At 44.5% G+C, this 13,044-nt stretch overlaps 1 protein-coding gene across 2 annotated transcripts in view; it reads left to right on the plus strand.

The window, feature by feature from the left end:
* PSME4 (proteasome activator subunit 4) overlaps positions 1 to 13,044 on the plus strand; it is a 219,507-nt gene that overhangs the window by 21,540 nt on the left and 184,923 nt on the right. For both annotated transcript variants that reach the window (XM_073553924.1, XM_073553925.1), the window contains exons 2-3: positions 3,491 to 3,631; positions 4,851 to 4,967. In XM_073553924.1, the coding sequence (XP_073410025.1) occupies positions 3,491 to 3,631; positions 4,851 to 4,967 (258 nt within the window). The remainder of the gene's footprint in view (positions 1 to 3,490; positions 3,632 to 4,850; positions 4,968 to 13,044) is intronic.

Genomic DNA, 13,044 nt, shown 5'->3' on the forward strand with positions numbered 1-13,044 from the left:
ACATCATCTTTCCGTGTGTAGTAGTGTTTATATATTCTACGCGGTACCACATGGACTTGCTTTGGTCCATATGCCATCAGTTTTGCATTCTGGGGCGTTTATTACATTTGTTTCAACGAGCCCCAATGGGGACCGGGCCGTGTATCATGATCTTGACACCATTGCTCTCGCAACTCTCGCTCTCCATGTCTTGGTGTCCCCAGTTCTTTACTCCCGTTAGTTATTTGGCCTCCTGTCTGCTACCCCGTTTATGGAGCATAAAAGTGATACTACGATTTCTGCAAATGTAATTCTTCTTGCAGCTTTAAAACTGTAAAAGAAACATTGAAAGCTTTTCTGTATTGGTTCCTCAAGGTTTTCACAATCTCTGCATGCAGTTATCTCCATATACTGGAAGTTGCTGAACTTTCACTTTTTAGAATCTCCGAACAACGTAGAAGCTTGTCCTCGATCCTGTATATTTGGTCCCGTGCGGATTGACTAACAATTACTGAATTTTCACCCACATATCTAGGAGTCAACTGAGAGTATGGTCTATGTCTGTGTGACGTATAAGGGGTAGGGTTGTCTGATCTTGGTAGGTGTTGCGCTAGACAGTGACTCTTCCCATGCTTCACCTGTTGTGTCCCTTAGTGTATTTGTTTGATAAACTTATTTGACTTAACGCGGCCAACAATGCTGTCACTGCCGTTCTTTCTCTAGATACATGAGGCAGAGATATATAGAAGTTCTGTATGTGTCTGCGTGCTGTATACAAATACACCAGGAGAAATGCCCTCTCGTCTTGGTGGAAGTTTCTTACTAACAAGCATTGCTGATAAATCTTGCGTAGGAGGCTTTCTCCTGACTTTCTTGGTATAAACACTGTTATTATCACACATGGTATTTGCTGTGATTCCGTTAATGCTTTGAAAACAATTTCTAGATATTAGTGGCATGACCTTGTAAGTCGGCTCCTTGTTGGGAAAATTGGCTGATTCCTCCTTCAGCGATCGTCTGTTTGGTCTTGTTTGTTTCAGTGTGTCTTAGTGATACAAATGACAAAGAAATGGGGTGTTTTGCTACAATTCTAGAAGTTGATTTATTACATATATACTCAAATCTGTAAACTATAGCCATTCATTCATTCATTCATTCATTTATTTGTGGGTTTTTCGCTCTGTCTTCCTTGATGGATAGCTATCTGCCCCTGTCTCTATACACAGTAAAGCAACGTCAAAGTGAAATAAATCACAAATATGAACTAATTTAAAGTGAATATTCACTGGTTCAACAATTAGTACCCACTCAAAGAAAAGTGAACACAAAGATATACCGTATGTATAATTTTATTTAATGACAAAAAGTGAAACAAATATGAAATGTTAAAAACATATAGGGGGGAAAAAGTCATATGCAGGAAAAACTCTGCAAAACGTATACGTGGTGGGTAGAAAAGACTGTGCAACGTTTGCGCTTCTCCAAAGTAGCCTTGTGTTCAAGCCAATAATAAAAGTGCTTAAAGGCATATTGGTATAGCCTCATGATTCACGAGAGGTGTGACTTGAATAGACCATAAACATCATGTATCAAAGACCATAAAGGAAGAAAAATAAGGGAAGGGTTAGTTACCAGTTGCAAGTACCCAGTGACGCCAACGTACATTTCACCTGTTGGCTTTCTCAAGGAGTACATAATCCTTTTGCTTATTTTGAGTAGGCATTAGTTCTCTATACACAGTGCAGTGACTGTTTTACCCGCGCCGGCGTCGCCAAACGAGTGAAACCGTGAACGTTACAAAATTGCTAAAACTGGCGCTAAAATAGGCATCAAAGTGGGCATTATTGAAAGAGTTAAGTGACTTTGGCCCACTGAGCTCACACTGCAGATTCAATAGAGCAGGGTGCCCCACAGCAAATTCAGGTCACTCTGCCTGGCCTAAATGGTTTCGGGGCATCAGAACTGGCATCAAAGTGGGCAGACAGTCGATTTTGATTATTTGAATAAGTAACTGTTTTTCAGTGGTTAAAATGACTTTGGGTCACTGATCTCACACCATCATTACATAATTAGTGATGCTCCAAATCAAAATCGGATCACTCCAGCCTGTCCCACCCGAGCTGGCACCAAAGTGGTCAAATGGTACATTTTATCAGATTTAAATAAGTAAATTGTTTTATGTTGTTTTAAAGATTTCACAGTAAAATTATTAGGAAGCTTATTAAAAAAAAGTAGATTTTTTTTTTATATTTGCGAAGGTGACGTGAAATGCGCTTTGAGGTCGGTACTTAACTCCCTCTGGGCCGATCCAGCCTTCCTTGGTAGGTTAGTTAGGCCGTGATCACACATGCGAGAAATGGGGCCGAGTCTCGCATGTTGATACCTGGCACTCAGGAGTGTAGCGTTCAGTTGCATGTATTGCTATGCGGCCGCACGCTTCGCTCCTGAGTGCTAGCGGCAGTGCCGGGTATTAACATGCGAGACTCAGCGGTATTTCTCACATGTGTGATCATGGCCTTGCTCTTCTCCATTTTGGGTTTTTTTTTTTTTTTGTTATTGCACTTTTCCATTGTTTGGCCATTATTTGGGGGTACCAATTTTATGTACCTATTCTCTGCTGCTCTGTTTAGGATTTTTCCACACTACTGCTGCCACATTTTGGCATTAGTATGTATAGTTGGAGTGTTATAGACATGTACTTAAAGGGAATCTGTCACCCCTTTTTTGAGATATCATATAATATCATTCAATTGTGTGACACATAAGGATTCTCTTGGTACTTTTGCTTCCCCCTGACCCCGCACCTTTCATGCAGAAATACCTTGTTTATATTGGTTCAGATGTATGTAAACTGCCGTTGTCCTGTCCGCTGGGCGGGGCTTATTCACCTGCACCCCCCTCCCTGTCTTGCTCTATGCATTTCTTCTTGTGTAGAGCAAGACAGGGAGGGGGGGGAGCAGTTGAATAAGCCCCGCCCAGCGGACCGGACAGCGGCAGTTTACATACATCTGAACTGATATAAACAAGGTATTTATGCATGAAAGGTGCGGGGTCAGGGGGAAGCAAAAGTACTAAGAGAATCCTTATGAGACACACCATTGAATGATATCATTATATGATATCTCAAAAAAGGGTTGACAGATTCCCTTTAACTATGTGGTTGTACTTGTATATCTCCCATTCCTGGATTTCTCTTACCTGTACCGGATTCATGCACTTGGTCCTTGGGAGAATGGGATCCTCTGTTCCACACTGCTAGCTTTTATCCAGTGTTTATTAATACAATCAGAGCACTAAAATAAAGATTATTATACTGATTTGGGTGTTCTGTTTCCACTGTTTATCAGCCTGTAATATCCAAAAATGTCGCTTCAGAAGCCAGTCGAAATTTCCCTGAAACCCATTTCCAAAAGTTAGCAAGTATGTTGTAAATCTTAATTATCCCTAATATTTATCTGAGTTGTATGACTGTGAACATACCGTAAATCTAAACGTTTTCTGCTCTTTTCAGGTACATACGGCTCTATGGCAGAAAATTTAGCAAAGAAGATCATGTTCTCTTTGTGAAGCTATTGTATGAGCTGGTGACTGTCCCCAAACTGGAGATCAGCATGATGCAAGGGTTTGCACGCTTGTTAATTAGCCTTTTGAAGTAAGTTAAGGATCAATTGTGGGTTTTTAGTAGTGGTGATGTAGTAAAACATAAACATATACATATCATGGACTTGTAAATATGTAAAAAGCTATAGACCTATTTAAAGGACCAATATAAAAAATATTTACAGTTAAAGACCAAGTATAGCGCTCGTGACTAAAACCTGATTTTCACCTTTGCTCATCCTGATGTCTTAATCTCTAAATTTCTGTTCAAAAATATAAATGGATCTGGCAATATATTTGAAAATACAAGCTGTTTGCGTTTATTAAATACATCTTAGACCTGATGAGGCTGGTGTACTCTTTGAAACTCCATGAATGGCTGTGTAATCTTCCTATTAGGATGAGCATATTATGAGACCAGCTTTCGAATTGGGGATCTCACAAGCTTCTGCTTGTACTGAGCAGTGTGAAATCTCAGCAGCAGCAAGGAGGAGTCGTCAATCAGGCAAGGTAGGTGATGATTGAGTTAAACTTTCATAAAGAATTATACAGCCATTGTCGCTTGTATTTTCAAAGTAAATGCCGCATCCTCATCAGGTCTAAGATCTGTTTAGTAATATGCGTAGTTTGCATTGTGGTATCTGGTAACCTGTTCCCTTTAAACCATGACTTGTATGTGCTATGAAAAAGGAGAGAGTAGAACTATGACACTAGTACTAACAGTGTTATCAGTTATGGAAAATACATAAATAGTATTTTTTTTTTTTCGTGATATTACTGTATGCTCTAGGCTTTTGGACTTCTGTTAACATCCTTTAGGATTTATTTCGTTCTGACCATTTCTGTTCTCTCACTCACTCTGATGGTGTGTGCATATATGTGTCAGGACTAGTGATGGGCGAGCATGCTCGGATAAGGTGTTATCTGAGCATGCTCATTTCCTAATCAAGTATTTCGGCGTTATAGAAAAATATGCTAAAGTTGCCATGCCTGCATGTCTCACGGCTGGTCAACAGCCACAACTCTTGCATTGATTGCCTAATAAACAGGAAGTCCCTGCATGTCTTGTGGATTTTGAACAGCCGTGAGGCATGCAGCCGTGGGGACTTGAGTATATTTTTGGGGCACACAGACCACGTTCAATTAGGACATGAGCATGCTCAGATAACATCTTATGCGGGCATGCCCGCTCATCACTAATAAGGACCTAAAAATGCTTTGCGGATTATCAGCCTGACACAAAATTTTATTTTTTTTCTGACCGATTGCAGGAAGAAAGAGCTCCTTTCACGAGAAGACCTGCAGTTACCCTGGAGACCATTGTACGACATGCTGGAGAGAATACTGTACTCTAAAACAGAACACCTTGGTCTTAATTGGTTTCCCAAGTAAGTAAATCAAATTGCTCTTGGCGGTGAACGTCCTGCTCAGGATGCATTAGTAAAGGAACATGTAGCCTGCAGTTACCTTGTTTTCTTTGATAGGATAGAATAGCTACACGCTGTGGAGGTGGTAGCATTGAGTGTGATTACTAATTGTTGGAAAATGGCCTGGCCTCAGCATGAAAGCTGCCGTTTCACTACCACGCTCTCATTTTTCCCTTTCATTACATAAAATATTAAACTATAATTTTTATTTTAGATGGACTAGTTGTTACCCTTTTTGTTGTATGTGTTTTTTTTTGTTTTTTTTAATTATATAATACTTGCTTAGAACACTTCAGTTTTCTTTTTTTGCTAAAGATGTTCTTTCTGTATAATTTGTTCCTTGGATGCTTTGTCTTTTGGGAGTTAGATCATGTGATATATTTATCTGATTTTTAGCATTGGTACTGTTCTCTCTGCTTTACACTGCAGCTCTTCAGGTTCAGCTTGTGATGCAAGCTTACTGACAAGTCAGTGCATAGAGTGGCAATTTCCACTTAAGATTTTTTTTCTGCTATCTTATAAATAAGCCCTTGCTATGTACTGTATAATTGCTGTGTCTGACCTTGCAGGAACATCTTCCAGCACATAGCACAATTCCTCCTGGCTAGGGAAGGAAACAAAGATTCCTTCTGTGGAGTAAGAACAGGCAGGGAAATGTCTATCACAGAAGTGAGTGTTTCTGCAGCACCTTTGCACCCTGAGATCATCATAAACCGAGTTTGGGACATGAGCTCAGCGGCAGCTGGAGCTTCTACCTCACTGACTTTCTTTATGATGAGCTCAGGGGACTGGAGATGGGGAAGAAACACTCCTGTGCTAAAACAGGCAGGGGAAGTGTTTTACATCACATAAAGCAGCAGCTGCAAGGCACTGCAATGTCTCCTGTATAATCACTCATTCTTCCTCTCCTGCCCAGGAGATGTGGTATGATCTGACCTTGTATGGTAGCACACAGCCATTACACAGTACATAGCAGGGGCACATTTATTTGAGTTTATATCAGAGCAGGAATATTTTTATTCAACCCATCCAATTATGGTGCATATTATTCCATGATCTATTTGTTTAAAGCATTTGGCCCAGTGGGGAATGCTGTAGACTTTTCTTGCTGCATATTTAAAAAATTGAGGTTGTGGATGTGGGCTATGATGACCTTATGAATCAGGTTGTGCTGCTGAATTCTCTTGTGTTGACTGTTGCCTGTGCTTAGAGCTAGCAAGACTGCGGCAGGCATAGGAAAGGGGGTCTGCTAGCAGTTTCTGAGCTTATTCCAAACAACACAAAGTAGTAAAAGTGCCTGGTGTCCTCCTTGTATGTGTGTGAATTCTGACTCCTGGTACCCTCTGCATTAATCTTCGATGATCAACGGCTTTTCGTATTCCCATATACGCTGTGAGATATCGTCGCCAGCAGTGCTGGCCGAGTCCGAGACCAGCGGGAGTGCAGAAGACTTGCAGGATCACAGCGACATAGGATCGGCAGAGATGCTGTCAGTCATTCTCAATGAATGCAGAAGGCACCAGAAATATGCTGATCCATGCCTGGAAAAATTAAAAAGTATGTTAACTAAAAGTTCCACCTTTTAAAGTAAATACTAGAAAAACGAAATGTGTCTTTAAACCCCAAAGAGCGCTAGTCTAAGAATTGACAAACATAAGGATTCCAGAGAAATTCTAACATAAAGGAAGCCTCCTCACTGTATGGTGACGTTCACTTCGCCGTATTTTGGGCTGTATTTTGCATCAGGCCTTTCCATTACACTTTTGTAACTGTTTACTTTTAGTTCTGTTTTTGCATATATACAAGTGCTTCTCGCTAAATTAGAATATCATCAAAAAGTTAATTTTTATTCGGTCGTCCATGACAGCACCACCTGAGAGAGGGGATCCGCCCTTTAGGAACAGGAAACCTACAGATGCAAAAAGGGTGGCACCTCTCCCACGCATCAGTTGGTTTCCTGTTCCTAGAGGACAGGACTCTCTACAGATCGTCCGTCATGGAATCTTCATTGAATACCCAGGCCGGCTGACCGACCCAGGTAGCGAGGGGGTCTCCTACCTCGGTCAGTGCGGGGTCCCTGGAAGCGCCACGGTGGGGCCGGGTAGGTCACCACGGCAGTGGACGAAGCAGGTGGAGCAGGGGTCCGGTGGATGCCGTCTCCAAAGCCAGCACCTGGTATGTATGCCCCGGTGCGCTTCCCCAGGCCCGGTCCTTCCGGTCGGTGCTGTCCCCTGGCCGGGCTCATGGCGGCGGGCGCGGGGGGGGGGCTGGCACTCCGGGCAGGGCTGCGCGGCTCCTTCGCGCGCGCTCCCGCAGGGCTCTGTGAGCGGCGGAAGTGACGCGGCGGAAGTGACGCGGCGGAAGGGGCGGAGCGATAGCGCCGATACCGGAAGTCGGGTGCCGGCCGACCTCCGGCGCGCGCCGCGGGTGCATGCCGGTCCGGGGGAAGGGAACGCAAAGCCGGGTGGGTGGTGCTATGGCAGGTTGCCTGCTGACCCGGACAGGAGGCCATATAAGGCAGATGGGGACGCCGCTGGGGTGCTTCTGAAGGCCCCAGCAATGGATACGTCGGAAGCCCCCTTAGTCCAGCAGGACGACGCGCAGGAGCGGCGGCAGAAACAGGCCAATACGAGTAGCCAGCAGAAGAAACAGAGACGAACTAGCGACCAGAGCCGCGAAAGTTCCTCCAGAAAGGACCCCCCTGCCTCCCTCCGTGATCCGGTACCTGCCTCATCTGCATGGGTAAGAGATCTCCGTGAATGTACCCTGATGCAGTGTTCCCTTATGTTCTTTTTCAGGGGAAGAAGGTTACGGGAAAACAGAAACACAGGGAATGTGCCCTCTGTAGTTCCCCCCTACCAGATGGCCACCCTAAAAAGTTATGCCAGCCATGCATACGGCAGACGGTAGGAGTTAAGGACAGGGAGTCCAGGGGTAGATTGTCAGGCCCTTATACTCTCCCCCGTTTATGCAGGTAGCGGAAGAGACACCTGACTTCACTTCAAACCTGAGAGACATGATCAGGGCAGAAATGAAAGCTTTACCTCAAAGAGAACCTTCTAGGAGAAGAGAGGCTAGTGGTTCAGGCTCGGAGGCCTCAGTCGCCCCTGGGAAGGGGGACAATTCCTCGGACTCCTCGGCCTCCTCGTCGTCTTCCTCGGATGAAGACTCTAGCCGGTTCTGCTTCCCCTTAGACCAGATGGACAGATTAGTGAAAGCTATACGGTCCACCATGGGGGTAGCGGAAAAAAAACGGGAACTCTCAGCACAGGACATAATGTTCGGGGGGTTGGACCCCAAAAAACGTAAAGCTTTTCCATTGAACGAAAAGGTTCAGAGCCTAATTGATAGAGAATGGAAGAGACCGGAGAAAAGGGGCTCCATGCCACCAGCCTTTAAGCGGAGATACCCCTTTGATAACCCGGTAGTAAACAGATGGGATAAAGCCCCGAAACTAGATGCAGCAGTAGCCAAAGCATCTAAAAAATCCGCCATACCCTTTGACGATATGGCCTCCCTGAAAGATCCGTTAGATAAAAAAGCGGATTCTTTCCTTAAAGGGACATGGGAGATGTCAGCAGGCGCGTTAAGACCAGCGGTAGCTGCCACCTGTACAGCCAGATCTATGATGGTCTGGCTAGATCAGCTAGATTCCGAACTAAGAGATGGAGCTTCAAGATCATCTATTCGGAAAAATTTGCCCATCATTCAAAATGCCGCGGCGTTTTTAGCCGATGCTTCTGCAGACTCTGCAAGAATGGCGGCTAAAGCCGCAGGTCTGTCTAATGCAGCGCGAAGAGCGCTCTGGTTAAAATGCTGGCCAGGAGATATTCAAGCCCGGTCCCGTCTCTGTTCCATTCCCTGCGAGGGGGAGTACCTATTCGGCCCCGTCTTGGACGAATTGTTGGAGAAAGCTGGAGATGACAAAAAGAAATTTCCCAGTCTCCCGAACCCCTCTTACAGACGTCCCTTTGCCAGGAAAGGGTTTTTCCGGAGAAGGCCGTCCAGAGATCAGGGCAGATGGGATGACAAAAAAAGGAAAGGTACAGGATTCATGTTTGGGGGAGGGCGCCAGGAAGGTCCAGCTCGGGATACGAAAAAGCCGCCCCAATGACTAGTTGCCCCAGTAGGAGGGAGACTAGCTGCCTTCTACCCATCCTGGTCTCTGATCTCCAATAGCAGCTGGATATTGGGGATAATAGCCGTGGGACTACGACTAGAGTTTTCTAGGGTTCCCCTTGATCAATTTAAAATCACCCCACTCAGGTCGTCTGCTGCAGAACAAGCTGCCCTGGAAGCCGAGGTTCATAACCTGTGCGCTAAGAAAGTCCTGATAGAGGTTCCAGAGGAAGAATGGGGGAAGGGATTCTACTCCCCTCTGTTCCTGGTCCGCAAACCGGACAGCTCCTTTAGGACAATAATTAACCTTAAAGCCCTCAACAAGTTTTTGGTCATACGTCCCTTTAAAATGGAAACGATTAAGTCTGCAATAAAATTGCTGTTCCAAAACTGCTTCATGGTGGTGTTAGATCTAAAAGACGCATACTACCATATACCCATCCATGCAGGCCATCAGCGGTTCCTCAGAGTGGCGGTTCAGTTGGATGGGTCAATTCGACATTTCCAATATGCGGCCCTCCCTTTTGGAGTGGCAGTCGCTCCCCGAGTGTTTACTAAGGTGATAGCGGAGGTCATGGCCCATCTACGTGAATCGAACATTCTGGTGATTCCCTACCTGGACGATTTTCTTATTGTAGGTAAAACGGCGAACCATTGTTTACAACAGCTACAAAAGGCAATGTCTGCCCTAGAACGGTTAGGATGGTTGCTGAACGTCAAAAAGTCCCGGTTGCAGCCAATGAAAGTCCAACAATTTTTGGGCCTAACCCTGGATTCTGAAAAACAGGAATGCCGTCTGCCTCCGGACACGCTTGTTCGCCTCCATTATCAGATCCTGAACGCCTCCAATAACCCCACCATGTCCCTCAGAAAAGCCATGTCCCTTCTAGGCTCTCTTTCAGCCTGTATCCCGGCAGTCCAGTGGGCCCAGTTTCATGCAAGGAAACTACAGAGCGAGGTCTTATTACATCAAAAAGTCCTTGGAGGTTACTTGGAGGGTCAGCTAACCTTATCCCGTAACACAAGGGAGTCCCTAGAGTGGTGGTTAGACAAAGATAACTTATCAAAAGGGGTTCCCTGGGAGTATAACGTAACCCGCATAGTCACCACGGATGCTAGTCCTTACGGTTGGGGAGCTCATATGGGTGAAATTTTAGTCCAGGACCAATGGCAACATCATCAGTTAAGAATGTCATCTAACCTAAAAGAATTGACAGCGGTAGAACAGGCGGCTAAAAAGCTCCTTGTGTACCTACAGGGCCATCACGTGCGAGTGTTCTCCGACAATCGGGTCACCGTGGCATACATCAATCACCAAGGCGGGACCCGTTCCAGACCCCTGATGTTTGTAGCAGAGCGGTTGTTCCATCTAGCAGAACAATACTTCCTATCTTTAACAGCATTGCATATAAAAGGAAAAGACAACATCACGGCAGACTTTTTAAGCCGCAATCGGCTAAAGCAAGGGGAATGGTCTTTAAACACCTCCATATTCAATCTGATTGTTCAAAAGTGGGGATATCCAGAGGTAGACCTATTCGCCACCAGAGACAACACGCAATTGAAACAATTCTGCTCCCTGAATCCCAGAGAAAATCCTCTGGCGGTAGATGCCTTCCTGATAAACTGGGACTTCAAACTAGCCTACGCCTTCCCTCCCCTATCTCTTCTACCCCTGGTGATGAGGAAAATCAGGAAAGACAGAGCGAGGGTTATAGTCATCGCTCCATTTTGGCCCAGGAGAGCATGGTTCTCATGCCTCAGGACCATGTCGGTGTCCGATCCTTGGGTTCTGCCGGACATCCCGGATCTCCTGTCCCAGGGCCCAGTCTTCCATCCTCAGGTGGCTGGCCTTCATCTGACGGCGTGGAGTTTGAACGGTCATTATTAGAAGAGAAGGGTTTCTCCGCAGACCTAATTAACACCCTACTTAAGAGTAGGAAAATCATTACCACAAAAATTTACGTTAGAATTTGGAAAAAATTCCTTCAAAACTCAGAAGTAATCGCTGGGGATTCAGCACCTATAATGCAGATATTAGAGTTCCTACAAAAAGGTCTAGACATGGGACTCTCTACCAGTACCCTTAAAGTACAAGTGTCAGCCTTGGGGGCTCTGTTTAGCTGTAACATTGCTGGTAATTATTGGATAAGCAGATTCATTAAGGCAGCAGGTAGATCCAGGCCAATAATGAAGGATAGGTTTATGCCGTGGGACTTGAACCTAGTCCTCACTGCTATGACAGAGACTCCATTCGAACCTATCTCGTCGGCTTCCCTAAAAAACCTGTCCCTCAAGGTAGCCTTCCTGGTAGCTCTAACATCAGCTCGCAGAATAAGCGATATTCAGGCCTTATCTAGGTGTGCTCCTTATTTACAGTTTAAAGAGGATAGGGTAATACTTAGACCTGATCCAGCGTACTTGCCAAAGGTAGTTTCTAGTTTCCATAGGACGCAGGAGATAGTTCTGCCATCCTTCCTCCCTAATCCAACTAACGAAAAAGAAAGGAAACTACACACCCTGGATCTCAGGAGAGGCCTCATAGAATATCTGTCAGTCACCGATCCCTGGAAGAAAGATAATGCCCTATTTATCTCTCATCAAGGCCCCAGGAAAGGTTGTAGAGCATCAAAAAATACACTAGCCAGATGGATTAGAGAGGCGATTGCAATAGCATACACATCAAAGGGCAGGTCGCCACCCGGAAAGCTGAGGGCGCATTCCACCAGGGCAATGGCAACCTCATGGGCCGAAAGATCAGAAGTCTCCATCGACCAGATATGTAAGGCGGCCACTTGGTCCTATCCGAGCACCTTCTATAGTCATTATAGGCTAGACCTGGGTGCTTCCACAGACCTCTCTTTTGGTATAAGGGTGCTGCAGGCTGTAGTCCCTCCCTAAAGCTGATATTACTCTCTGTAAATCTCTCAGGTGGTGCTGTCATGGACGACCGAATAAAGTCTTAGTTACTCACCGGTTAACGGTATTTTTCGGAGTCCATGACAGCACCCGTATATTCCCTCCCTTTATAGTTTAATTGGGGTGTGCACATCTTTTTTCTTGTATATGCTCACTGGTGATAAAAGTTATAATTGTAAAGAATACTGTACATAAATCATGCATTAACCTTGGAAGTCCTCTTGTGCTCTGTAATCCAACTGATGCGTGGGAGAGGTGCCACCCTTTTTGTATCTGTAGGTTTCCTGTTCCTAAAGGGCGGATCCCCTCTCTCAGGTGGTGCTGTCATGGACTCCGAAAAATACCGTTAACCGGTGAGTAACTAAGACTTTCAGTTCTTCAATACAAAAAGTGAAACTCATGCATTAGTTATTAAAAGCAGAGTGATCTATTTCAAGTGTTTTTATTTCGGTTTCTGTTAATGTTGATGAACATCAACGATATTATGGGTGACTCACTCCGTAGATTATTGGCAGTGTCTGTAAAGTGACATTAGGAAAGGGGTTTAAAAAAAACAAACTGTGACATATGTTTCTCTTGTCATTTAATTTCTAAAAAAAAAAAATGCAGCAACTCCCTAACTCAGTCTCCAAGCTACGTCAGCATTGACCTATATTAACCCAGAGTAAAAGTTTTCAGTGTTTCCATAGCCCCACCTGAACATACTGTTTGAAGTTCTAATCTCACTCACGAACACACCACATTTTACTGTTCCCCTTTTCTTCAAATTCCATATTTTTTACTACGGATAAAAACCTATGAATCGTTGATGTGTTTTTTTTTTTTTTGTTTTTTTTTTTTAAGTAGATGAAACTTTAACCGTTTGTGTATGAAATCAACAGATACCAATCATCGCATATATGAAGAACCACAAGCAATTTATAATTGATCTTTCATAATAAAAGTGCTTCTCACAAAATTAGAATATCATCAAAAAGTTAATTTCTTCCAGTTCTTCAAT

This window comes from Dendrobates tinctorius, unplaced genomic scaffold, assembly GCF_039654945.1.
Source record: "Dendrobates tinctorius isolate UK_male_01 unplaced genomic scaffold, ASM3965494v1 ptg000203l, whole genome shotgun sequence".
In the NCBI taxonomy this organism is placed as follows: Eukaryota; Metazoa; Chordata; class Amphibia; order Anura; family Dendrobatidae; genus Dendrobates; species Dendrobates tinctorius.